This window comes from Salvelinus namaycush, chromosome 3 (genome assembly GCF_016432855.1).
Source record: "Salvelinus namaycush isolate Seneca chromosome 3, SaNama_1.0, whole genome shotgun sequence".
In the NCBI taxonomy this organism is placed as follows: domain Eukaryota; kingdom Metazoa; phylum Chordata; class Actinopteri; order Salmoniformes; family Salmonidae; genus Salvelinus; species Salvelinus namaycush.
The window spans coordinates 10,910,705-10,936,841 of record NC_052309.1 but is presented as its reverse complement, the minus strand read 5'-3'; the positions used below and the strand labels follow the sequence as shown (position 1 = coordinate 10,936,841).

Here is a 26,137-nt window from a genome sequence, read left to right as displayed (position 1 = left end):
GTGTCTGTGTGTGTGTGTGTGTGTGTGTGTGTGTGTGTGTGTGTGTGTGTGTGTGTGTGTGTGTGTGTGTGTGTGTGTGTGTGTGTGTGTGTGTGTGTGTGAGAGAGAGAGAGAGAGAGAGACGCAAAAACTTCTGACCCACTGGGAATGTGATGAAAGAAATAAAAGCTGAAATAAATCATTCTCTACTATTATTCTGACATTTCATATTTTTTAAATAAAGTGGTGATCCTAACTGACCTAAAACAGGGAATTTTTACTAGGATTAAATGTCAGGAATTGTGAAAAACTAAGTTTAAATGTATTTGACTAAGGTGTATGTAAACTTCCGACTTCAACTGTATTATTTTGAACATAATGTTTACTGTTAATTTCTGAATGTTCATTTAATTTTTTCATACACCTTTTTTTGCCAATAAAGCCCCTTTTAAATTGAGATTGAGAGAGCACCTGCTTGAGAGCACCTGCTCCATGGCTGTATGCCACAGCTCACAGATAGGGTGACAGGAGGCTGGGGCAGCTAGGTACCCTCAGCTACCCATAACCCCCCTCTCTCTCTGGGCCCTGATGCCGCCTCCCACCCAACCCTCGGCAGGCTAAGCCACGTGCATCGTGATCCCAATTACAGAGGGGTGATAAATATAGCCGTGTCACAACGCGGGAAAGTCACCGGCTGAGAGACAGGCAAAGCAGGCCCGGAGAAACAATGGTGAAGGTTACAGTGTTGTTTTCTTAGTTGCCATTCGCTGGTGTTGTCTGAACTGTAGTGTTTTCAAGGGTTGGCTGAGCCTGACAGGGGCCCTGCAGGAGACAGGTGAGACAGGTCTTCAGGTCCTCTCCCCTAAGCCTGGAGACCAAAGGTGGCCCAACGTCACATTATGAGAGACGGACCCCATGTCATCAACACAACCTCAGGAAGAGATACTAGTGCATCCTGGTGGGGGGTGTGTGTGTGTGGGGGGATCACTGCAGGCTGACAGAGTCTAAACTCACTGGTCCAACACTCCTCACTGCAGCAAAATACAGCCAGATCTGGGTTCAAATCCTATTCGCTAACTTTCAAATACTATAGCTGCCCTTTATGAAGCGTGCCAGGTGAAAGAAAATAACAAAACTATTTAAACCCAGGTTTGGATAGGATACAGCAAATGTCTTACAAAACTCACTGCTGCAGCCATAGATAGCCTGGATATACAATGCCGTAGCCTACAGTACATGTCTATGGGTCTGCTGCAGAGCCAAGGGGAAAACAAAGTATTGTTGCAGCACAGCATAGCCAGGAGCTTAAATGCAGGAGGTGAATTACTGGACATGAATGGCAGTAAGAGCGAATGCTATGGTGGATTATACGTAATTAGCTAGACATCAGTAAGAGTGGTAAAACTACACATTAGAATGGAAGTCGTTGTCACTACATTGTAAATATAGTTAAGTGTGACAATTATGGGGTGGAATTCTTAAATGATTCAAATGGAGCAGAATGGTAATCCTAATGTTGATTACGATCTAAAGATAATCATTCTGTTTGCATTGTATAAGAGCGGCATAATCATATCTCTGTTTCTTATTGTCTAAGGTGAGGTGGCTATGCACTTGATCGACCTGGTTATTTTCTCTGTTCCTGAGCTACTTGGCCTCTCGATAAATTCCGGTAGCTAGCTAACAGAGAGAGAGAGAGTGGACTAAAATCACTGCATTATAAATGATTCAATTCCCCACTCCACTCATAGGGCTAAGCTACCAGCTTTGTGCTACTGCCTTACTCCCTTTGTCGTGCACACACACACAAACACGTGTTTTGAGGTAATGGAGTGTGCAGGTAGCCTGCCTGATGTGCACTGGCATTGTCATTTCATTTATACAAAATGCACTGTTTATGCCCCGTTTATTTATCACAGGATCACTTTCAACACCCCTCCTGCCTGATGCTGAGGTTCCACACAGAGCATAGGGCCATTGAGGGAGCTAAAAGCAGTGCTTTCTCTCCAGCTTCCACGAACGCACAAAGGCAGGTGCGAGCAGGCAGACACACACACACAAGCCTCACAAATTAACTCTCTCTCTCCCCCTGTCCCTAGCTCACACACACACACACACACACACACACACACACACACACACACACACACACACACACACACACACACACACACACACACCTCGCCAAGGGAGAGAGTTTTTACTTTTCACTTTCTTCATCCCCTGAGAGCAGCAGAGCAACAGCACCACACACACAGGTATTCATATACACAGAGTGTGGAAGAAGTAACGTAACAGCGGGGGGGGGGGGGGGGGGGCGGTTGAATAGAACCCCAAGATGTGGTTGATTAGAATATTACCTAGTCAACAGGCTTGTCAAACACCATTTTCCTCTGTATTCGGTCAACCACATCTTGGGGCCAGGTTTCTGGACCGAGATGAAGCTTTCCCCTGGACTGATAAACACGCTGAAAATGTCCATTAAAAACCCATAGAGTTGACTGACACACTGGAAATCCCTATCAAAATCAGTCAGTTTATACTAGAGGTATTTGACAGAGCTACAGTCCAGCAGTGTTTGTCAGACCGTGAGACTTCCCGAAAATCGGTCTTCGCATGAAAACGTCTGTAACTTCTGAACGGTTTCACCTATAAACTACCATTCAATAAAAAGGGGAGACTCTCACGAACACGACGATGTTCTCCTTTTTTCTCCGTTTTGCTCACGGGACTTGTCTGAAGGTAACAAGTACTGGTTTATTTAACTCCCAAAAACGCGGGTTAAATATGTCAAACACTTCAAAACTTAATTTATTTTTATTACATTTTTTCCATTTATGAATGTGTTATTCAATGCTTAGACTTTTAAGAATTAAAATAGATTTTTTGACTGAGACGAGGCGTAATCTGTGTCTAGGAAACTAGGCCACGGTGTTTGATTCTAACAACTTGATGTTTATTATACAGTATTAAAATGGTGTGGGAGTCACTAGATATATCTGGACATAATGTTTATGATATTATATACAATACATACAATTGTACAATTGTGAGTAATTGTACAAACAATTACTCACTAGAGTGCCTTCAATGTACAGAGTGTAAACTGAAAAACATCACAAAGTTGATTAAAAATGTGTTTGCCATAATGTATATTTAATCGATCAGGTTTCTACCTATACCAAGCTGACATTTTTGAAAGGTCTGTGACAGCTAGTTTGATTTATATCATCTTAAGCATGTAGGGTACAGTATGTTCACACAACAATATTGACCGTGGCAGTAAAGATGGTGTCTGTCTCTGTCTCTTTCTCTTTCTCTGTTCCCCTCTGTCAGTCTGTCTATCTTTCTCTACCTGTCTCCCATTGCGCACAGACAGACGTCAGTTCAACATATAATTTCGATTTATATTTGGTTGAGTTGTCAACTAACGTGAATACAAGTTGGGTGAAAAAAAAGACGAAATGCCCTTACTTTGATGACTTCTTGCAAATCCATCACATAGATTTTTTGGGGGTTGGTTGACTCAACCATTTTATCCCCAATGGGCTGTCAATCAGTCTGTCTGTTGTTTCGCTACCTCTCTGTCTGTCTGTCTCTGTCCATCTGTCTGTCTCTCTCTCTCTCTCTCCCCCTGTCTGTCTCTCAGTCTTTCTCTACTGGCCTTTTTGTATCTCTTTATTTTTATTATTATTATTATTATTTTTTCTTCCTGTCTGTTAGCCTCTGTCTGTCTGTCTGTTTCTCTACAACTGACACACATGCACACTCGCGCGCACACACACGCACACACATGAACGCGCGCACGCACACACACACACACACACGCCTGCAGATGTAATAAGTTCCACTGAAATGAGAAGAAAGCTGGACACACACACCCCCTATCTTTAGACCACAATAACGTCTGAAATGGAGTCACAATATCAAAACTTTATTTCCGCTGGCTGTGAATGTTTTAGCTATGCGATTCTGTCCAGTTAAAAACTGAAAATGAATAACCCCAAATCCTCTTCTTTTTACCTTTAACTAACTAAGAACAAATCCTTATTTACAATGACGACCTAGGAACAGTGGGTTAACGGCCTTGTTCAGGGGCAGAACGACAGATTTTTGGATTTGATCAAGCAACCTTTCGGTTACTGGCCCAACACTCTAACCACCAGGCTACCTGCTGCCCCTCTATGGCTACCTGTGGCATGTAACTAAGCCAATAAGGAATCCTGTAGCACTCACACCACTATATCAGGTTTTCACTTGGAGTGGTACATGAAAATACACAGTGTATTGTCCTCTTTGCATTGTATTTTGGTCCCATTCTGGTCCCATGTGGATGAGTTGGTAGAGCATGGATTCGATTGCCATGGAGGACCAGTACGAATGAAAATGTATGCACTCACTACTGTAAATCTCTCTGGATAAGAACGTCTGCTAAATGACTCAAATGTAGATGTATAATTAATTTTTGCATCACCACCAAGGGTTGGTGGCTAGCGGAACAGTGATATGGCTTGTTTGCAGTGCAGGCACCGCATTCCTTCCAATACAACACAATCTGAATACGCCAATCAACTATACAGCTAAACTCATTTAAAAAGGGAATCTCAAAGTTCAAAGCATCTGCTTCAAGTGAGCCATAAAGTCTCCAGACCGTCAGAGACAGAAGCAGATCCAAATTAAATAATAGGATCAGGTCCAGATATTCAATTAAAACCAGTGAAGCAGGAGAAATGTGTCTCTCCGACAACGAGCTACAACCAGTACAGACAAACTGTTTGCTGAGACTGCGTGAATTTGTATGTGCGTGTGCGCGTGCGCGTGTGGCCACAAGGAGAGTTGACAATTGTCACAATAATCGTGTTCCTATTTGAGCGTGGAGAAAGCCGACAGTAAAACATTAGCTCCGCTCCTCATGAGTGGCTTTGACTCGCTGTCTCTCACATATCAGATACAATCTGAAAAAGATGGCCGGCAAGAACTATGGCGAAGATGAAGATTACAATGTCTCCATCCCAAATGGCACCACATTCCCTATATAGTGCCCGGGCCAGGGCCCGTGGTCAAAAGTAGTTTACTACAGAATATAGGGAAAAGGGTGCCATTTGGGATGCACCCAATAACAATACTGATAGATGGTGATGACAGTGGTGATGAAAAGAATGAAAATGGAGGATGAAAGTGATGATGACTTTGATGATAATGGCCGTAACAAAGATGACAATATAAGAGGAAGGCGATGGGAGACCAAACAGTGAGCCATTTAAAATCAAGGAGAAACGAGAGAAGAGAGCGGCATTAGAAAAACAAACCATGCCCTCTAAACTAAAAACTACAGCATAGAGTTGACAGGGCAGCAGCAGCAATGCAGCAGCAATAATAGAATTGTAACAAATCAGACTCTGCAGGGAACATCATATTGGTTATTTCCAAACCACGGCCTCCACTGAACAATACGTCTACATTTCATATAGGACCAATCTTTCTGCTGCTGATTCCTCATCTCTGGGACTCCACAGGGTGGTGTAATCTCCCCCTTTCACTTCGCACTGTTGTATTGTCAAAATAGCACATCTTACCTCAGAAGAGTTTTCACTTCATATAAAAGGTAGATGTGAAAACAATCAAGAAAAGTGTCGGGGAAGATCTAAAGAGATTTCAGAGATAAGCGTTCGAGTGACAAGCAAACAATGCACATAGACTTCTCTGTGTAGCAAAACCAAACCTATCGGGTAATCAGTTTCTTTAAGAACAAAGTCCTCACATAAGGCTCAGTGAAACAGATGACAAAGTCAGCCTCAACACAGAACTAGATCTTGCAAATATAGTATCTACCAGGTAACCCAGTGGATAAGAGCATTGGGCCAGTAACTGAAAGGTTGCTGGTTCATATGCCTGAGCAGCATAGGTGAAACAAATCTGCTGATATGGCCTTGAGCAAGACACGTAACCCTAATTACTCCTGCTCTGTATGTTGCTCTGGTTAAGAAAGTCTGCTAAAGAACTTCAATGTAAAATGTACCAAACTCAACACTGCATTACATGAAGTTACAGCAGGTAGCCTAGCGACCAAGAGGTAGGTCCAGTCACCGAAAAGTTGCTGGTTCGAATCTCTGAGCAAGGCACTTAACCCTAATTCCTCCTGTAAGTCACTCTGGATAAGAGCGTCTCCTAAAAATGACTCAAAATTAAGTTAAATCAGGAGCTTTCATAATACCATTAGTTCATCCAATAGTCCACACACCCAGGTTGCCCTTGTACCAGTTATATCTGGATAGGTTTGTGTGTGAACTGAGGAAGATATAGCATTAGCAACATTTTGACACTGACACTCGGTTATCCAGAAATTCCTGTTACAAGATTCCTAGAATCAGGAGGGAATAAACAGGAAATCGGAGAATCCTTCAACCAGGATTTCTGGAAAACATGGGAATTTTGGGAATGTTGTGCACCCCTAGTAACAATCCTATCAGGGAATGTTGTGCAACCCTAGTAACAATCCTATCAGGGAATGGTGTTTTGTACTGACCTGTCGATGATTCCACACATGTCGATTTGGAGATCGCTGTAGTTTCCTATCAGCATCTGTTGTACCTTGATCAGATCCACAGCATTGTTATCCACATGGATGTGTCTCATACAGCCTTGGAACACGTTGAAGGGGTTTCTGCACTCCTGGTTATTCTCACTGTCCGGGCAACCTGTATTAGACCAAACGACAGCCATAAATCAACGGCCATTTACAAGTAGGCCTTACAAAAGACAGGTGGTCAATAAAAACAGGCCAAAGCCATTGCCCCATGATAAAGGATTACAAAGATATGTTGTATCTCATACAGTAGCGAAGAAGAGTACAGCTTGTATATTCAGAGGACAGCTTGTATATTCAGAGTATACAATATAAGAGGAATATTCAGAGCACAGCTTGAATATTCAGAGGACAGCTTGTATATTCAGAGTATACAATATAAGAGGAATATTCAGAGCACAGCTTGAATATTCAGAGGACAGCTTGTATATTCAGAGGACAGTTTTTATATTCAAAGGACAGCTTGTATATTCAGAGTATAGCTTGTATATTCAGAGTATAGCTTGTACAGTATATACACTGAGTATACAAAATATCAAACATTAGGAACACCTTCCTAATATTGAGTTGTACCTCCCCCCCTTTTCCCCTCAGAACAGGCTCAATTCGTCTGGGAACGGACTCTACAAGGTGTCGAAAGCGTTCCACAGGGATGCTTCCCCATGTTGTCTCCAATGCCTCCCACAGTTGTGTCAAGTTGGCTGGATGTCTTTGGTGGACCATTCTTGATACACACGGGAAACTGTTGAGTGTGAAAAACCCAGCAGCGTTGCAGTTCTTGACAGAAACCGGTGCGCCTGACACCTACTACCGTTCAAAGGCATTTAAATCTTTTGTCTTGCCCATTCACCCTCTGAATGTACAAATATAAGCTCCCGAAGTGGCACAGCGGTCTAAGGCATTGCATCTCAGTGCTAGAGGCGTCACTGCAGACCCTGGTTCGATCCCAGGCTGTATCATAACTGGTAGTGATCGGGGGTCCCATAGGGTGGTGCACAATTGGCCCAGTGTCGCCCGGGTTAGGGGAGAGGTAGGCTGTCATTGTAAAATAAGAATTTCTTCTTAACTGACTTGCCTAGTTAAATAGAAATATAATTAATTCTCAATTGTCTCAAAGCTTACAAATACTTCTTTATCCTCTCTCCTCCCTTTCATCTACAGGTGAGATCAATAAGGGATCATAGTTTTCACCTGGATTCACCTATGTCATGGAAAGTGTTAAAAATGTGGAAAAAGTCAATGGGTCTTGAGCAAGACACGTAACCCTAATTGCTCCTGCTCTGTATGTTGCTCTGGTTAAGAAAGTCTGCTAAAGGACTTCAATGTAAAATGTACCAAACTCAACACTGAAGTCACACAGGCAGCAGGTAGCCTAGCGATCAAGAGGTAGGTCCAGTAACCGAAAAGTTGCTGGTTCGAATCTCTGAGCAAGGCACTTAACCCTAATTCCTCCTGTAAGTCACTCTGGATAAGAGCATCTCCTAAAAATGACTCAAAATTAAGTTAAATCAGGAGCTTTCATAATACCGTTAGTTCATCCAACAGTCCACACACCCAGGTTGCCCTTGTACCAGTTATATCTGGATAAGTTTGTGTGTGAACTGAGATATCCAGAAATTCCTGTTACAAGATTCCTGGAATCAGGAGGGAATAAACAGGAAATCGGAGAATCCTTCAACCAGGATTTCTGGAAACATGGGAATTCTGGGAATGTTGTGCAACCCTAGTAACAATCCTATCAGGGAATTATGTGCAACCCTAGTAACAATCCTATCAGGGAATGTTGTGCAACCCTAGTAACAATCCTATCAGGGAATGTTGTGCAACCCTAGTAACAATCCTATCAGGGAATGTTGTGCAACCCTAGTAACAATCCTATCAGGGAATGTTGTGCAACCCTAGTAACAATCCTATCAGGGAATGGTGTGCAACCCTAGTAACAATCCTATCAGGGAATGGTGTGCAACCCTAGTAACAATCCTATCAGGGAATGGTGTGCAACCCTAGTAACAATCCTATCAGGGAATGGTGTTTTGTACTGACCTGTCGATGATTCTACACATGTCGATTTGGAGATCGCTGGAGATCGCTGTAGTATCGATCTCCAAATCAATATACAGTCCCGAATGCATTGTATATTCAGAGTATAGCTTGTATATTCCAGAGTGAAGGCCAAGTGTTGAACACAGGAGATGTTCTAAGCGTAACTGTTATTCTGCTTGATGTCCAGTGTGTGTGGGCTGTGGACACAGAGCTGGTGCTGCCTGGCTCTCTGCTAAAGGTAATTAAATGACATGACAAGCCTTCCAAAAATATTTTGCTGAGGGGAAGAAGGGTGAGGGGGACAGAGAGACAAACCAAACAAACAGAGAAACAATGCTCTGAGGGAAGCTAAAGTGGAGGAGGAGGAGGAGAGTTCCTGTAGTCTGGTTAAGAAGCTCTATGCTTCTCTGCACTAAGCCCTGAGATCAAACGCTACTGGTCCAATACAAATCTTGATACACATATGCACCAACAGTTAACCTTGCCTATCTAACTGCAATTAGGATTAGTCTCTGGAAAGCCAAGTAGTATTTATGATTAGGGCGAAGAGTTTTTCCTGGTCATGTGACACAGTCAGAAAAAAAACCTGGGGTCCAATGTACACTAAGTGCACAAAACATTAGGAACACCTGCTCTTTCCATGACATAGACTGACCAGGTGAATCCAGGTGAAAGATATGATCACTTATTGATGTCACCTGTTAAATCCACTTCAATCAGTGTAGATGAAGGGGAGGAGACAGGTTAAAGAAGGATTGTAAGCCTTGAGACAGACAATTGAGACATGGATTGTGTATGTGTGCCGTTCACAGGGTGAATGGTCAAGACAAAATATTTAAGTGCCTTTGAACGGGGTATGGTAGTAGGTGCCAGGCACACCGGTTTGAGTGCGTCAAGAACTGTAACGCTGCTGGGTTTTTCACACTCAACAGTTTCCTTTGTGCATCAAGAATGGTCCACCACTCAAAATCAATCAAGTTTATTTTATATAGCCCTTCGTACATCAGCTAATATCTCGAAGTGCTGTACAGAAACCCAGCCTAAAACCCCAAACAGCAAGCAATGCAGGTGTAGAAGCAAAAGATAACTTGACACAACTGTGGGAGGCATTGGAGTCAACATGGGCCAGCATCCCTGTGGAACGCTTGACACCTTGTAGTCCATGGCCAGACAAATTGAGGCTGTTCTGAGGGCAAAAGAGGGTGCAACTCAATATTAGGAAGGTGTTCCTAATGTTTTGTACACTCAGTGTATGATGCATGTTGCTTTCTCTCACCTCCAAAGAAGAGGTTGTTTCCTGATACCACGGGGAAAGATGGGCTGGCATGAGCCGCGGAGTCTTCCTCTTTATCCACAGTGATGGTCAGATGACCTCTCCTTGCAGTTAGGTCTACTGAATGCCACTGGCCATCGTTCAGACCAAATCCTATGGACAGAAAGGAAACAAGAGTTTATTAGCTACCTATAATATAGGACATTATCCTGATCAACTCAACTCAATATTTTGCGTAACAGTCTTAGGGTGCAATAAGGATGTTTTTGTTTTTCCAGTGATTAGCTATTTAGGGTAATGAGATTGTGTTATTCTCAGAGATCAAAACTTCACAACACAACAACCGTATGTTACTGTTGATCTGACCTGCAGTGACGTCCACTAGGATTGTGTATCTTCCAGCCTTGTGTATCTGCAGCCTGACTCTGGCCTCACTCAGGTAGAGCCACAGGCTCCCCGCCTGCTGCTGGAGGTCAAAGGTTAACAGAAGGCCCGCTCTGTTCCAGGTCCGGAACTGCAGGCTGATCGCCACGCCAACCGCCGCCACGGCAACCCTGCCGCCGTCTCTCTGCTGCTGCGCTGCCCCTGGCAACTGGAGGAAACTCTGCGCGCCGGCGAACGTCACGGGGACAGAGACTGGTTCAGCACATGTAAAGGTCACATTGCCCTAAAAAAAAAGGGTGTGTATGTATATATATATATAATGGAATGGAAAACAACTAAATATTAACTAGTCCTCAGCAAGAAGGTGAAATCAAGCTAAGGGACATCTTACCTGAGTCTATTGCGAATGGCATTAGAAGAGATCCATCTAATCAGCAAAATGTCCAGCAGGAGGACATTCATAATACATATCATAATGAGAGTCCTCAACCTTATAGGGATCTGAGGTATATGATCTCAGGGCATTAGCAAAGCAAACAAAGACGATTGCTGTCATGCTAGCCAGGTTAAACCAGACTGAATTCAGCACTCAACCATTGTTTTGCTTCAGTGAAACAATGGTGAGCCCAGCATTCAGTCTGGTTTAAGCTAGTAATAACATGGACCATCTTAATCAGGCTAGTCAAATGCAACTTTCTGAAGTTATGACTGAAATCATACTGTGTGTCTGTCTGGGAGTAGGGTCTAGCCATCTAATGTGTTGACCATTGTTGTTGGATGGTGGTTGTACAGTAATGATGGTTTCATGGTCTGCTGCTGAGCGAAAATGGTGTATTACAGTACTGTCTAGCTCAAAGTGATATCAGAGCAGTATCTTTATAATAGTATGACATTGTTGTACAGTAACTACAACAGGGAAACAGTAGATCATGTCTCCAAGCTGTTTGCTGCAGCAGTGAAAGTGATATACTGCAACAGAGTGTTTTCAGTATGCTATGGTAGTGAGCAGAAACTTTAACCACTGAAAAATAAGAAAGAAATATGTCCTCAAAGTATACTCCAGAGACTGACTTCACTTTCATTTCCCTAGCATATTTATTACATTTAAACAAGTGGTCATATCTCATCTCTGGCTACTGGTATTCTCTGTGTTAGATGTGTGGGTGTTTATTCATTTCAGTTTTCCCGCATGAATTATTTCTGCTTATTCCTCCATTCGCTACTTCATTTTGGAGCAGTTAAGGTATTAATTTACAAGACGGTAAAATGTGTTTAGGAGAGAGCTAAACACCATCTAGAGGGATTCAGACTCTCTGTTCAATGTACTCCCCTCATTAATGGACCAATCAACATGAAAATAACCCATTTGTATTGAGGGGATTCTGTTATATAGAGGAGCAGCTAGATGCAGGGAGGTCTGATTTTCCAGCAGTTCACACAGACACACACACACACAAGGTGCACTATGGGATTTGTAATATCTCTGTTTCCTTTTAAATACTTTTGCGACTATTCCACCTGTTCAATTTTGCTCAATCAAGCTCAGCTAATGTATTTGAAAGAAAACAAATACTATTTGAATCCAGGTCAGCAGATAAATCCAAGATAAATCCAGGTCAGCAGAAAAATCCCAGATAATTCCAGGTCAGCAGATAAATCCCAGATAATTCCAGGTAAGCCTAGTTAAATAAAGGTTAAATAAATAAAACATAGAAATAATAAACCCATCACCAACCACCTACAGTTCAACAGGCTGAGGTAGCAAACCCGGAGGATGGCTAAGGGCCGAAACAAGTTGGTTTTATACAATTTTTTATCAACCTCCAAGAGTTGTTCAATTTTCTTTCAAATTCAGTTTGCTACTTAATTCATGCACCTTGGTTGGAGAGTGATGTAGAGGTGATGTGTTCCCTCCCCTTTGCAAACGTACCGTGATGGAGACCTGCTGTTGCTGTTTGGCCAGATCTATCACGTTCACATCGTTCCAGAGCAGGTTCTCAAGGCACCCATGGAAGTTCCTCCTGGACATAACCCTCTGACTTCCATGGCACTGGATGCCACCATAGCTAATCTTGTGAAAGAACATCAAGCCAAAGTTAATATTCCAACATGTTCTTACCTACAGTATATTATCATGATATGGGAATTTGATATAGTAACACCTTCAACAAGTGGTGATAGACCAAATGAGATTGGAAATCGTTCATTGATGGCATATGTTTTGGAAGGAATAAAAAGGTAAAGTAAAGTAGAGTAGAGTAGGACAGAGCAGAGTTGAGTAGACGAGAAGAGCAGAGTACAGTAGAGAAAAGCAGAGTAGAGTAGAAGAATAGAGCAGAGTAGAGCAGAGTAAGGTAGAGCAGGACAGAGTGGAGTAGAGAAGAGCAGAGTAGAGTAGAGGAAAAGAGCAGAGTAGAGCAGAGTAGAGTAGAAGAAATTAGCAGAGTTGAGCAGAGTAGTGTAGAAGAAAAGTGCAGAGTAGAAGAGAAGAGCAGAGTAGAGCAGAGCAAAGTAGAGTAGAGCAGAGTAGAAGAGTAGAGTAGAGTAGAGCAGAGTAGAAGAGTAGAGTAGAGTAGAATAGTAGAGTAGAGCAGAGTAGAAGAGAAGAGTAGAGTAGAAGAGAATCGCAGAGTAGAGTGGAAGAGCAGTGTAGAGTAGGGTAGAGTAGAAGAAAAGAGCAGAGTAGAGTAGTAGAGCAGAGTAGAAGAGTTGAGCAAAATTGAGAGGAAGAGTAGAGGAGAAGAGCAGAGTAGAGCAGGGTAGAGTAGAAGAAAGGAGCAGAGTAAAGCAGAAGAGAAGAGCAGAGCAGAGGAGAAGAGCAGAGTAGATTAGAGCACAGTAAAAGACCAGAATAGAGTTGAAGAAATATCAAAGTAGAAGAAAAGAGCAGAGCAGAGCAGAGTAGAACAGAAGAGAAGAGTAGAGTAGAGCAGAGAAGAAGAAAAGAGCAGAGTAGAGTAGAAGAGCAGAGCAGAGTACAGAAGAAGAAAATAGTAGAGTAGAAGAAAATAACAGAGTAGAGCAGAGTAGAAGAGTAGAATAGAGTAGAAGAGTAGAGCAGAATAGAATGGCAGAATAAAAGGGCAGAGCAGAGCAGAGTAGAAGAGTAGAGTAGAATAGAGTAGAGTAGAGTAGGACAGAGTAGAGTAGAGTAGAGTAGGACAGAGTACGGTAGAGGAAAAGAGTAGAGCAGAGTAGAGTAGAGAAGAGAGCAGAGTAGAAGAGTAGAGCAAAATTGAGTAGAAGAGAAGAGTAGAGGAGAAGAGCAGAGTAGAGCAGAAGAGAAAAGCAGAGTAGAGCAGAGTTATCAGAGTGAAGTAAAGCAGAGCAGAGCAGAGTAGAGCAGAATAGAAGAGCAGAATAGAAGAGCAGAGTAGAGCAGAGTAGAGTTGAAGAAAATAGCAGAGTAGAGCAGAGTAGAAGGAAAGAGCAGAGCAGAGCAGAGTAGAGTAGAGCAGAAGGGTAGAGTAGAACAGAGTAGATTAGAAGAAAAGAGCAGAGTAGAGTAGAAGAGTAGAGCAGAGTAGAGTAGAGTAGAGAAGAAGAGAAGAGAAGAGCAGAGCAGCGTAGAGTAGAGTAGAGAAGAAGAGAAGAGCAGAGCAGCGTAGAGTAGAGTAGAGTAGAATAGAAAAGCAGAGTAGAGTAGAATAGAAGAGCGGAGCAGAGCAAAGTAGAAGAGTAGAGTAGAGTAGATCAGGACAGAGTGGAGTAGAGGAAAAGAGTAGAGCAGAGTAGAGAAGAAGAAAAGAGCAGCGTAGAAGAGCTGAGTAGAAGAGTTGAGCAAAGTTGAGTAGAAGAGAAGAGTAGAGGAGAAGAGCAGAGTAGAGCAGAAGAGAAAAGCAGAGTAGAGTAGAGCAGAGTAGAAGAGCGAAGTAGAGCAGAGTAGAGTAGAGCAGAGTAGAGTAGATCAGAATAGAAGAGCAGAATAGAAGAGCAGAGTAGAGCAGAGTAGAGTTGAAGAAAATAGCAGAGTAGAGCAGAGTAGAAGGAAAGAGCAGAGTAGAGTAGAAGAGTAGAGCAGAGCAGAGTAGAGTAGAAGAGTAGAGCAGAGTAGAGTAGAGTAGAATAGAATAGAAAAGCAGAGTAGAGTAGAATAGAATAGCGGAGCAGAGCAGAGTAGAAGAGTAGAGTAGATCAGGACAGAGTGGAGTAGAGGTAAAGAGTAGAGCAGAGTAGAGTAGAGAAGAAGAAAAGAGTAGCGTAGAAGAGCTGAGTAGAAGAGTTGAGCAAAGTTGAGTAGAAGAGAAGAGTAGAGGAGAAGAGCAGAGCAGGGTAGAGTAGACGAGCAGAGTAGAAGAGCAGAGTAGAAGAGTATAGCAGAGCAGAATAGAGCAGAGTAGCATAGAGCAGAGCGCAGAAGAGTAGATTAAAGAAATTATCCCAATCTGTGTATTCAGGTAGGGACTACAATGGCAATGTACATAAATGTCTCAATAGGACTCATGTAGATTATGACCAGTAGCTCAACTGTGTTTCAATTTCAATAGAGAAGTATTTCTATAGGCCATTTATTAAAACAGTCTAGAAATATTGTATGGAGGTTGGGTTAATCTTAATCATTAGCGGCCTTGAATGAATCCCTCTTGGAGAGAATTCAATGGCATAATCAACACCCCTGCTACAAAGCTATATTTATTTTGAGTGTGTGTCTCCTATGTGTTTAAGTTGTACAGTATCTATGAACGCATCGGTTAGAGACAAATGGAGGGTGATATTTGAAAGAGCAAGCATGCAGGAATGGTTGTGTGTGTGTGTGTGTGTGTGTGTGTGTGTGTGTGTGTGTGTGTGTGTGTGTGTGTGTGTGTGTGTGTGTGTGTGTGTGTGTGTGGAATTATTTGAGAAACAGGTCACAGACAACACACCTCGTTTATCTCGGAAGGACTGAGTTCTGCAGGAACCTGGATTTGCTGAGAGCTTTTGTCCACAGTGAAGTTGAGGTGGCCACTAAAGCGCTCGATGGCTACGTGGTGCCAGTGCTGGTCATCTAGAAGACTACCCAGTGACACGACCACGTGGCTCTCAGGACCAGGAGAGACACTTTTACCTGGAATACAACAGAGACACAGAAAGAAAACCATACATTAATCACAGAGGAAAACGTGTTCTGGTAATAGTCTGATAGAAGTGTTTTCCTTTCTAGGACAGGCAATGCTAGAATAAGGAAATACTGTACGTTTCAAGCAGTGGAGACTGGTGAGGCGAGGATGGCTCATAGACTACATGAAAATAAATCTCGTTCCAAAATCATGGGCATTAAAATGGAGTTGGTCCCCCGTTTGCTGCGATAACACCCTCCCCTCTTCTGGGAAGGCTTTCCTCTAGATGTTGGAACATTGCTGCGGGGAAGTTCTTCCATTCAGCCATGAGAGCATTAGTGAGGTTGGGCACTGATGTTGGGCGGTTAGGCCTGGCTCGCAATCGGCGTTCCAATTCATCCCAAAGGTGTTCGATGGGGTTGAGGTCAGGGCTCTGTGCACGCCAGTCAAGTTCTTCCACAACGATCTCGACAAACCATTTCTGTATGGACCTCGCTTTGTACACAGGGGATTGCTATGCTGAAACGGGAAAGGGCCTTACTCAAAATGTTGCCACAAAGTTGGAGGCACAGAATCGTCTAGAATGTCAGTGTATGCTGTGGCGTTAAGATTTCCCTTCACTGGAACTAAGGGGCCTTGCCGAAACCATGAAAAACAGCCCGAACCATTATTCCTCATCCAGCAAACTTTACAGATGGCACCATGCATTCGGGCAGGTAGCGTTCTCCTGGCATCCGCCAAACCCAGATTCGTCCGTCAGGTCCCCCAGATGGTGAAGCGTGATTCATCACTTCTGAGAATGCATTTCCACTGCTCCAGAGTCCAATGGCAGCAAGCTTTACACCACTCCAGCCGATGCTTGGCATTGCGCATGGTGATCTTAGGCTTGTGTGTGGCTGCTCGGCCATGGAAACCCATTTCATGAAGCTCACGACAAACAGTTATTGTGCTGAAGTTGCTTCCAGAGGCAGTTTGGAACTCGGCAGTGAGTTTTGCAATCGACACACGCTTCAGCACTCGGCGGTCCCATTCTGTGAGCTTGTGTGGCCTACCACTTCACGGCTGAGCGGTTGTCGCTCCTAGACTTTTCCACTTCACAACAACAGCACTTACAGTTGACCGGGGCAGCTCTAGCAGGGCAGATATTTGACTAACTGACATGAACTCTTCAGTAAGGCCATTCTACTGCCAGTAATTGTCTATGGAGATTGCATGGCTGTGTGCTGAATTGTATACATCTGTCAGCAAAGGGTGTGGCTGAAATATCTGAATCCACTCATTTGAAGGGGTGTCCACATACTTTTGTATATATATATATATATATATAGTGTAGTTATGACTGGAATGGAATGGTATATTACACATGGAAACCATGTTTTTTGATGTGTTTGATACCATTCCATTAATTCCATTCCACCCATTACTGTGAGACCGCCACCACTGGTTTCCAGTGTTTAGGTCACCACATACTAAATCATTCAAGAGACACAAACATCAGTAAGAGAGATGCCAGTCAACTACTCAATATATCATCAACATGGCTTCATCTGTGCAATCAACCGAAAATGCTGACAAAACGGTGTGTTGATTTTGTTTATCCCCACCAGACGCGTTCATGACACGTAAGTTAAAATACCCAAACCAACTGTGAACCAAATATACTGAACAAAAATATTAACGCACTATGAAACAGTTTCAATGAGTTACAGTTCATATAAGGAAATCAGTCAATTGAAATACATTCATTAGGCCCTAATCTGTGGGTTTCACATGACTTAGCAGGGGTGCAGCCATGGGTGGGCCTTGGAGGGCATAGGCCCACCCACTGGGGAGCCAGGCCTAGCCAATCAGAAGTAGTTTTTTCCCACAAGGGGTTTATTACAGACAGAAATATTCCTTGTTTCATTAGCTGTCCGGATGGCTCGTCTCAGACGATCCTGCAGGTGAAGAATACGGATGTGGAGGTCCTGGATTGCTGTGGTTACATGTGATATGCAGTTATGAGGCTGGTTGGACGTACTGCCAAATTCTCTAAAACGATGTTGGAGGCGGTTTATGGTAGAGAAATTAATATTAAATTATATGGCAAAAGCTCTGGTGGACATTCCTGCAGTCAGGATTTCAATTGCACCCTCCCTCAAAACTTTAGACATCTGCGACATTGTCTTGTGTGAGAAAACTGCACATTTTAGAGTGGCCATTTATTGTCCTCAGCACAAGGTGCACCTGTGTAATGATCATGCTGTTTAATCAGCTTCTTGAAATGCCACACCTGTCAGGTGGATGGATTATCTTGGTAAAGGAGAAATGCTCACTAACAGGGATGTAAACAGATTTGTGCACAATATTTTTGAGAAATAAGCTTTTGAAACATGGGACCAACACTACATGTTGCGTTTACATTTTTGTTCACGATTGCTAGCTAATTTGTCCTGGAAAATAAACATTGTGATGTTGTTTTACCTGAAATGCATATGGTCCTTTTTTTATGTTGCTGGATCTTTGTATAATTTTGACACATGTTGAATCATACAAAATCCTGTGTTCTCAACTCTGACAATTAATCCACAGATAAAAAGGGGAAACCTAGTACATTCTTCTTCTTCTGATTTTATATGGCAGTTGGCAACCAACTATAAGGAGCATTACCACCATGAAATGGACTGGAGTGTGGCCCTAGTTCATCTTTCAATCACCCACGTGGGTATATGCTCCTAAAAAACAATGAGGAGATGGTAGAGGCGGGACTTGCAGCGCGCCAAACATGTAAAATAGAACCAAGTTCTATTTTAGCACCTGGCTAGGCAGAAGCCCGTTGACGGGTATCAGCAGTTTCAACGAAATGATTGAATAGCATATACAGTATGTGTACATTTATTTTGCAACACTTGCACACGCAACACGGGCGGTGTGGTAAGCATGTAAGTGACTTAGTGAAAAAACCTTTATCACAATCCATGACTTAATGGCCCATACCAAAAAGTGAAAATTAAGATATATGAGTGTGCTGCCTTTGAGAAGACAGACGTCATAAGGTTGTACAGGGCAGGTGTCTTGAAGGATCAGTGTTTCAATGTTTTAAACTACAGTAGCTTTTGAACTGTATTTCAGGCATGAGACTCGGGATATCTGGCACTCTATTCTCTAAGATAGTACACTACCTTTGAAGTAGAGCACAATATAGCAAATAGGGTGCCACTTGGGAGACACACAGCCACATTGAGAACCCATGAACTTCACAGTCATGTTATTCTTGTTGGGGACTGTCTTGTACAGTATACTATACCAACCATACTGGCTAAAGAAAGACTACCAATAAGTAATGATGCATCATTTAAAAAACCGCAGCTTGTAAAAGATAGCAGGACATAATTCATGATATAGTATGAACTCTAGCAGGTCCATCTTTACAGTCCGCAACCTCATAACATGTTGGGAGAACATTTTTGTCTTGCAGTAAATAACAAACCTGGGTTCAAATACTATTTGAAATATTTCAAATACTTTAAGCATTTGCTTTAGCCTGCCTGGAGTGCTAGATGGGTAGGGTTCTGAAGTTTTGGGACTTTACTATTGGTTCCATTGTACCAGGCAAGCTCAATCAAACACAGCTACCTGTACTTCAAATAGTATTTGAACCCACGTCTGGAAAAGAAGCAGTGCAGTACTGTGGTGCTTGGGAAGAAGGAATGAGTGAAGCAAATGCACTCCGTAATTAAATATGTATTAGACATTCTTCGGAGAAGCTGGTTATAGTGGAGAGACCTGCATCCCAAATGGCACCCTAATCCCTACATAGTGCACTACTTTTGATCAGAATTTTAAAGGGCCCTGGTTAAAAGTAGTGAACTATATAGGGAATAGTAATTTGGGACGTACCTAGAGGCTACAACATCATTAAGAGAGAGAGACTTCTGCAAATGATGAATGTGTGTCACTTTAACACATCAATTATGTAGAGGTTATTTGTATGATGTCAGATTAGTTGAGAAGAGAGATGGGATGAGACACATTTAAGAGGTCTTGAGGTCGAGCTTCACAAACAAATAAATATCCATCTGTTGGTATTGATTAACTGAGCTCTCTTCGTGGCAGAGGCAGTTTGGCCCATACCTAATGCGTTACAAATGGCACCCTATTCCCCAGGGTCAAGGGTCAAAATTAGGGACAGAATACAGGTGTAGGATCTCACCTAATTTCAGTTTGTGACAAAGGCTGTAACGTAACAAAATGTGGAAAAAATGAAGTGGTCTGAATACTTTCCGAATGCACTGTACACCATATACACACTCACTCACACTATATTGACATTTTCACACAGAACCCACACACATGCACACATGCACTTTTACACTCATCATTTGATGCTGCTACTCTGTTCTTTATTTTACTCTTATTATAATCTATCCAGATGCCTGGTCACTTTACCCTGCCTTCATGTACATATCTACCACAAATACCCTGTACCTCTGCACATTGATGTGGTACTCCCTATATATTGCTCCATTCTTGGGCATTTTACTTTATTCCTTTTGTGTAAGCAAGCATTTCACGGTAAAGTCTACACCAGTTGTATTCGACGCATGTGACAAATAAAATTTGATTTGATCTATACTGTATATATAGTGTACTAATTCTGACCAAGGCCCATTTGAAATGTAACACTTACATAAACCATGCTGGTGAAATACTGCCTAGGTACAGTGATGCTAAAGGAGACAGTTTGGAAATAGAAAAATAGATGGGCACACAGTAATGTACAGCAATTCTATATTATCTACACAAACTCATTTGTCTAAATGGCCGTCTGAAAACTGCCATTTTATGTACATGTCTGCTGTTGACCAGCGGAAATGCAGAGATCTTATTTAAAGGGACAACCATGAAAGCCATAGCTCTTCCTAAGGTTAGGTAGTGAATGCCTTGTGTCTCTGAACAATCTGTCTCATATAATCTCACTATATTTGATGGAGAATAAACTGGAGTACTCATGGGAACAACCTGAAAACAGCATAACTTAATTGTATTGCACATGTTACTGTCGTTTGCTGCAACTTAAAATCAGATTACCAATGGCAAAAAAATAATCTTATCTAGATACAGGCTGTTTAAATTATTTCAACATGTCATACTCATATTGCTGTGATCGTAAACACTTGCTCTAAAACACTGCATAACCTACAATCAATTCTGCAAAAAAAGCTGAAAACAGCAGCTATCCAGCTGCAGTACATGGCAAGGAATACACCTTGTGCTTAGTTCAGTGAACCATAAACATTTAATAGATGTCACGCCCTGACCTTAGTTCCTTTTTTATGTCTCTATTTTGGTTTGGTCAGGGTGTGAGTTGGGGTGGGAATTCTATGTTCATTCTATGTTTCTCATTCTATGTGTTTAGCCTGGTATGGTTCCCAATCTATCGTTGTCTCTGATTGAGAACCATACTTAGGTAGCCTTTTCCCACCTGGTGTTTGTGGGTAGTTATTTTCTGTTTAGTGTTTTGTTGCACCTTGCAGAACTGTTCGTTTGTCTTTTTTGTTTGAGTGTTCATCTTTATTAAAAGTATTATGAATACGTACCACGCTGCACTTTGGTCCTCTTCTCCTTCTCCCGACGACAGTCGTTACAATAGGTCTACATATAATCATTGACAAACTTAGTCATTAAGAATGATGAAGGAGAAGCATGTTGAAATGTTCTGACTAATATTATGACTGTGATATTATGACTACTTTCAGAGGAAAACTGATCACATGTTATATTGATTATAATAAAACGTCTTGGTCGAACCCTGATTGGCTGACAGCCGTGGTATATCAGACATTATAATCTGGGTTGGTAGAGCCCTGAATGATGTAAGATGGAGCCAGAGAGGATGGCTGCCGTTACAAGGCCGCAGGGCCAGACTGATTACCAGGACGTGTACTCCGAGAATGCACTGACCAACTGGCAAGTGTCTTCAATGACATTTTCAACCTCTCCCTGTCTGAGTCTGTAAATCCAACATGTTTCAAGCAGACCACCATAGTCCCTGTGCCCAAGAACACAAAGGTAACCTGCCTAAATTAATACCGACCCGTAGCACTCACGTCTGCAGCCATGAAGTGCTTTGAAAAGCTGGTCATGGCTCACATCAACACCATTATCCAGAAACCCTAGACCCACTCCAATTTGCATACCGCCCAAACAGATCCACAGATGATGCAATCTCTATTGCACTCCACACTTCCCTTTCCCACCTGGACAAAAGGAACACCTATGTGAGAATGCTATTCATTGACTACAGCTCAGCGATTTGTCAGATTTGTCATTGGTCCTCAGATCCTCAAAAGGTTCTTCAGCTGCACCATCGAGATAATCCTGACTAGAGGTCGACCGATTACGATTTTTCAACGCCAATACCGATACCGATTATTGGACGACCAAAAAAAGGCGATACCGATTAATCGGCCAATTTTATTTATTTATTTGTAATAATGACAATTACAACAATACTGAATGAACACTTATTTTAACTTAATATAATACATCAATCAAATCAATTTAGCCTCAAATAAATAATGAAACATGTTCAATTTGGTTTAAATAATACAAAAACAAAGTGTTGGAGAAGAAAGTAAAAGTGCAATATGTGCCATGTAAAAAAGCTAACGTTTAAGTTCCTTGCTCAGAACATGAGAACATTTGAAAGCTGGTGGTTCCTTTTAACATGAGTCTGCAATATTCCCAGGTAAGAAGTTTTAGGTTGACGTTATTATAGGAATTATAGGACTATTTCTCTCTATACCATTTGTATTTTCATATACCTTTGACTATTGGATGTTCTTATAGGCACTTTAGTATTGCCAGTGTAACGTATAGCTTCCGTCCCTCTCCTCGCCCCTACCTGGGCTCGAACCAGGAACACATCGACAACAGCCCCCCTCGAAGCATCGTTACCCATCGCTCCACAAAAGCCGCGGCCCTTGCAGAGCAAGGGGAACAACTACTCCAAGTCTCAGAGCGAGTGACGTTTGAAACGCTATTAGCGCGCACCCCGCTAACTAGCTAGCCATTTCACATCGATTACACCAGCCTAATCTCGGGAGTTGATAGGCTTGAAGTCATAAACAGCGCAATGTTTGAAGCATTGCGAAGAGCTGCTGGCAAACGCACGAAAGTGCTGTTTGAATGAACGCTTACGAGCATGCTGCTGCCTACCACCGCTCAGTCAGACTGCTCTATCAAATATCAAATCAGACTTAATTATAACATAATAACACACAGAAATACGAGCCTTAGGTCATTAATATGGTAAAATCCGGAAACCATCATTTCGAAAATAAAAAGTTTATTCTTTAAGTGAAATACGGAACCGTTCCGTATTTTATCTAACGGGTGGCATCCATAAGTCTAAATATTCCTGTTACATTGCACAACCTTCAATGTTATGGCATAATAATGTACAATTCTGGCAAATTAGTTCGCAACGAGCCAGGCGGCCCAAACTGTTGCATATACCCTGACTCTGCGTGCAATGAACGCAAGAGAAGTGACACAATTTCCCTAGTTTAATATTGCCTGCTAACATTAATTTCTTTTAACTAAATATGCAGGTTTAAAAATATATACTTCTGTGTATTGATTTTAAGAAAGGCATTGATGTTTATAGTTAGGTACATTTGTGCAACGATTGTGCTTTTTTCGCAAATGCGCTTTTGTTAAATCATCCCCCGTTTGGCGAAGTTGGCTGTCTTTGTAAGGAAGAAATAGTCTTCACAGTTCGCAACGAGCCAGGTGGCCCAAACTGCTGCATATACCCTGACTCTGTTGCACAGAACGCAAGAGAAGTGACACATTTTCCCGAGTTAAAAGAAATTCATGTTAGCAGGCAATATTAACTAAATATGCAGGTTTAAAAATATATGCTTGTGTATTGATTTTAAGAAAGGCGTTGATGTTTATGGTTAGGTACACATTGGTGCAACGACAGTGCTTTTTCGCGAATGCGCTTGTTAAATCACCCGTTTGGCGAAGTAGGCAATAATTCAATGATAAATTAACAGGCACTGCATCGATTATATGCAACGCAGGACAAGCTAGATAAACTAGTAATATCATCAACCATGTGTAGTTAACTAGTGATTATGATAAGATTGATTGTTTTATATAAAGATACGTTTAATGCTAGCTAGCACCTTACCTTGGCTCCTTGCTGCACTCGCCTAACAGGTAGTCAGCCTGCCACGCAGTCTCCTCGTGGAGTGCAATGTAATCGGCCATGATCGGTGTCCAAAAATGCCGATTACCGATTGTTATGAAAACTTGAAATCGGCCCTAATTAATCGTCCATTCCGATTAATCGGTTGACCTCTAATCCTGACTGGTTGCATCACTGCCTGGTATGGCAACTGCTCGGCCTCCGACCGCAAGGCACTACAGAGGGTAGTGCGTACTGCCCAGTACATCACTGGGGCCAAGCTTCCTGCCATCCAGGACCTCTTTACCATGTCAGAGGAAGGTCCTAAAAATGACACTTGCCAGCTGGTCAAACTAGCCACCCTAGTCATAGACTGTTCTCTCTGCTACTGCATGGTAAGTGGTACCGGAGCGCCAAGTCCAGGTCCAAGAGGCTTCTAAACAGCTTCTACCCCCAATCCATAAGACTACTGAACATCAAATCAAACGGTTACCCAGACTACTTGCATTTACACTGCTGCTACTCTGTTATTATCTTTTCTTTTCTTTTTACTTGGCTGTCACGCCCTGACCTTAGAGATCTTTTTTATGTCTCTATTTTGGTTGGTCAGGGCGTGAGTTTGGGTGGGCATTCTATGTCTGGTGTTCTATGTTGTCCTTGTTTTGTATTTCTATGTGTTTGGCCTGGTAGGGTTCCCAATCAGAGGCAGCTGTCTATCGTTGTCTCTGATTGAGAACCATACTTAAGTAGCCTGTTCCCACCTGTGTTTGTGGGTGGTTATCTTCTGTTTAGTGTTTGTTGCACCTTTCAGAACTGTTCGTTGGTCGTTTTGTTGTTTTTGTTCGCGTGTTCATCTTTATTAAAAATATTATGGATACGTACCACGCTGCACTTTGGTCCTCCTCTCGACGACAATCGTTACATTGGCAGGTCAGTTAAGAACAAATTCTTATTTTCAATGACGGCCTAGGAACAGTGGGTTAACTGCCTGTTCAGGGGCAGATTGACAGATTTGTACCTTGTCAGCTCGGGGATTTGAAACTGCAACATTTTGGTTACCAGTCCAATGCTCTAACCACTAGGCTACCCTGCCGCCCCATCTATGCATAAGTCACTTTAATAACTCTACCCACATGTATATTTTACCTCAATTACCTCGACTAACCTGTACCGGTACCGGTACCCCCTGTATAAAGCCTCGGTATTGTTATTTTACTGCTGCTCATTAATTATTTATTACTTTATTTCTTTTTTTGTTTGTATTTTTCTTAAAACTGCATTGTTTGTTAAGGGCTTGTAAGTAAGCATTTCAATGTCATGTCTACACCTGTTGTATTCGATGCATGGGACAAATAAAATTTGATTTGATTGGCTAACAGCCGTGGTATATCACAAAAAATGTATTTTTACTGCTCTAATTACACTGGTAACCAGTTTAAAATAGCAATAAGGCACCTCTGGAGTTTGTGATATATAGCCATTATACCACGTGTAAGGGCTGTGTCCAGGCACTCCGCGTTGTGTCATGGTGAAGAAGAGCCCTTAGCCGTGGTGTACTTGCCATATACCATACCTCGGTCCTTATTGCTTAAGAATACTATGGGTATGACCCATTTTATTTTTACTGTTAGAATTATGTTGGTAACCAGTTTATAATAGCAATAAGGTATCTCTGGGGTTTGTGATATATGGCCAATATACCACGGCTAAGGGCTGTATCCAGGCCCTCCGTGTTGCGTCGTACATAAGAACAGTCCTTACCGTGGTATATTGGCTGTATACCACGCCCCCTCGAGCCTTATTGCTTTATAATAAAACAGGTTGTTTGTTATATTGATTAGTAAACAGAAAGTAAGAAAGTTGGTTCTCGTTCTGCAAAGTGAACATAATGACATGGAACGGGTACCAATACAAACAAACAGCCTGACTGACTGACAGTCCTATTGGCCAGAGCAAAATGCTTTTATATTTTAGTTCACAAAACTATCCTCAATATACCTCTGTGAATTTACAGTATGTAACCCACAATATTTATGGCTGACCAGTGGAGGTTTCTGAGGGGAGAACGACTCGTAATAATGCCCGGAACGGAGCAAATGGAACGGCATCAAACACCTGGAAACCATGTGTTTGATGCATTTGATACCATTCCACTAATTCCGCTCCAGTCATTACCACGAGCCCGTTCTCCCCAATTAAGGTGCCACCAACCTCTTGTGTGGCTGACATAATCTCAACTCAGTTGGATACAGTTATCACCCCACTTCCAGAATGCACTGGAGCAGGTCACATTGACCCTCATATATTTGCATCCAATAAATATTACAGTTGACAGTTAGGAATTGGAGTGAAATATGAGCCAATGGTTTACAATATAAACAGGCATTTTGATTAATGTAAACTACAGAGGGAATAGAATGGTTTTGGATACCGGAAATAAATCTTGGCAATCCATTTATTTCATTCATTTCCACACACAGGCAGCAAAGTTGGTGCAAACAGCTTGTGGCTGTCTGTCTGCTCCTTGGAGGGTGAACAGCCTATGTTTTTCAATGTGAGCACTGCAGCCATATTGATTGCACAGGCTTGCCTCATGAAAAGCCTTGGACCAAAGCTTTGTTGCGACTGTGTGTACATACAGTATGGCTGTGCTTGTA

At 42.2% G+C, this 26,137-nt stretch overlaps 1 protein-coding gene across 1 annotated transcript in view; it reads right to left on the bottom strand.

The window, feature by feature from the left end:
• cntnap3 (contactin associated protein family member 3) overlaps positions 1-26,137 on the bottom strand; it is a 187,666-nt gene that overhangs the window by 98,457 nt on the left and 63,072 nt on the right. The window contains exons 6-10 of the mRNA XM_038989461.1: positions 15,128-15,309; positions 12,196-12,336; positions 10,248-10,548; positions 9,885-10,034; positions 6,506-6,677 (exon numbers count right to left, since the gene is read on the bottom strand). Of these exons, the coding sequence (XP_038845389.1) occupies positions 6,506-6,677; positions 9,885-10,034; positions 10,248-10,548; positions 12,196-12,336; positions 15,128-15,309 (946 nt within the window). The remainder of the gene's footprint in view (positions 1-6,505; positions 6,678-9,884; positions 10,035-10,247; positions 10,549-12,195; positions 12,337-15,127; positions 15,310-26,137) is intronic.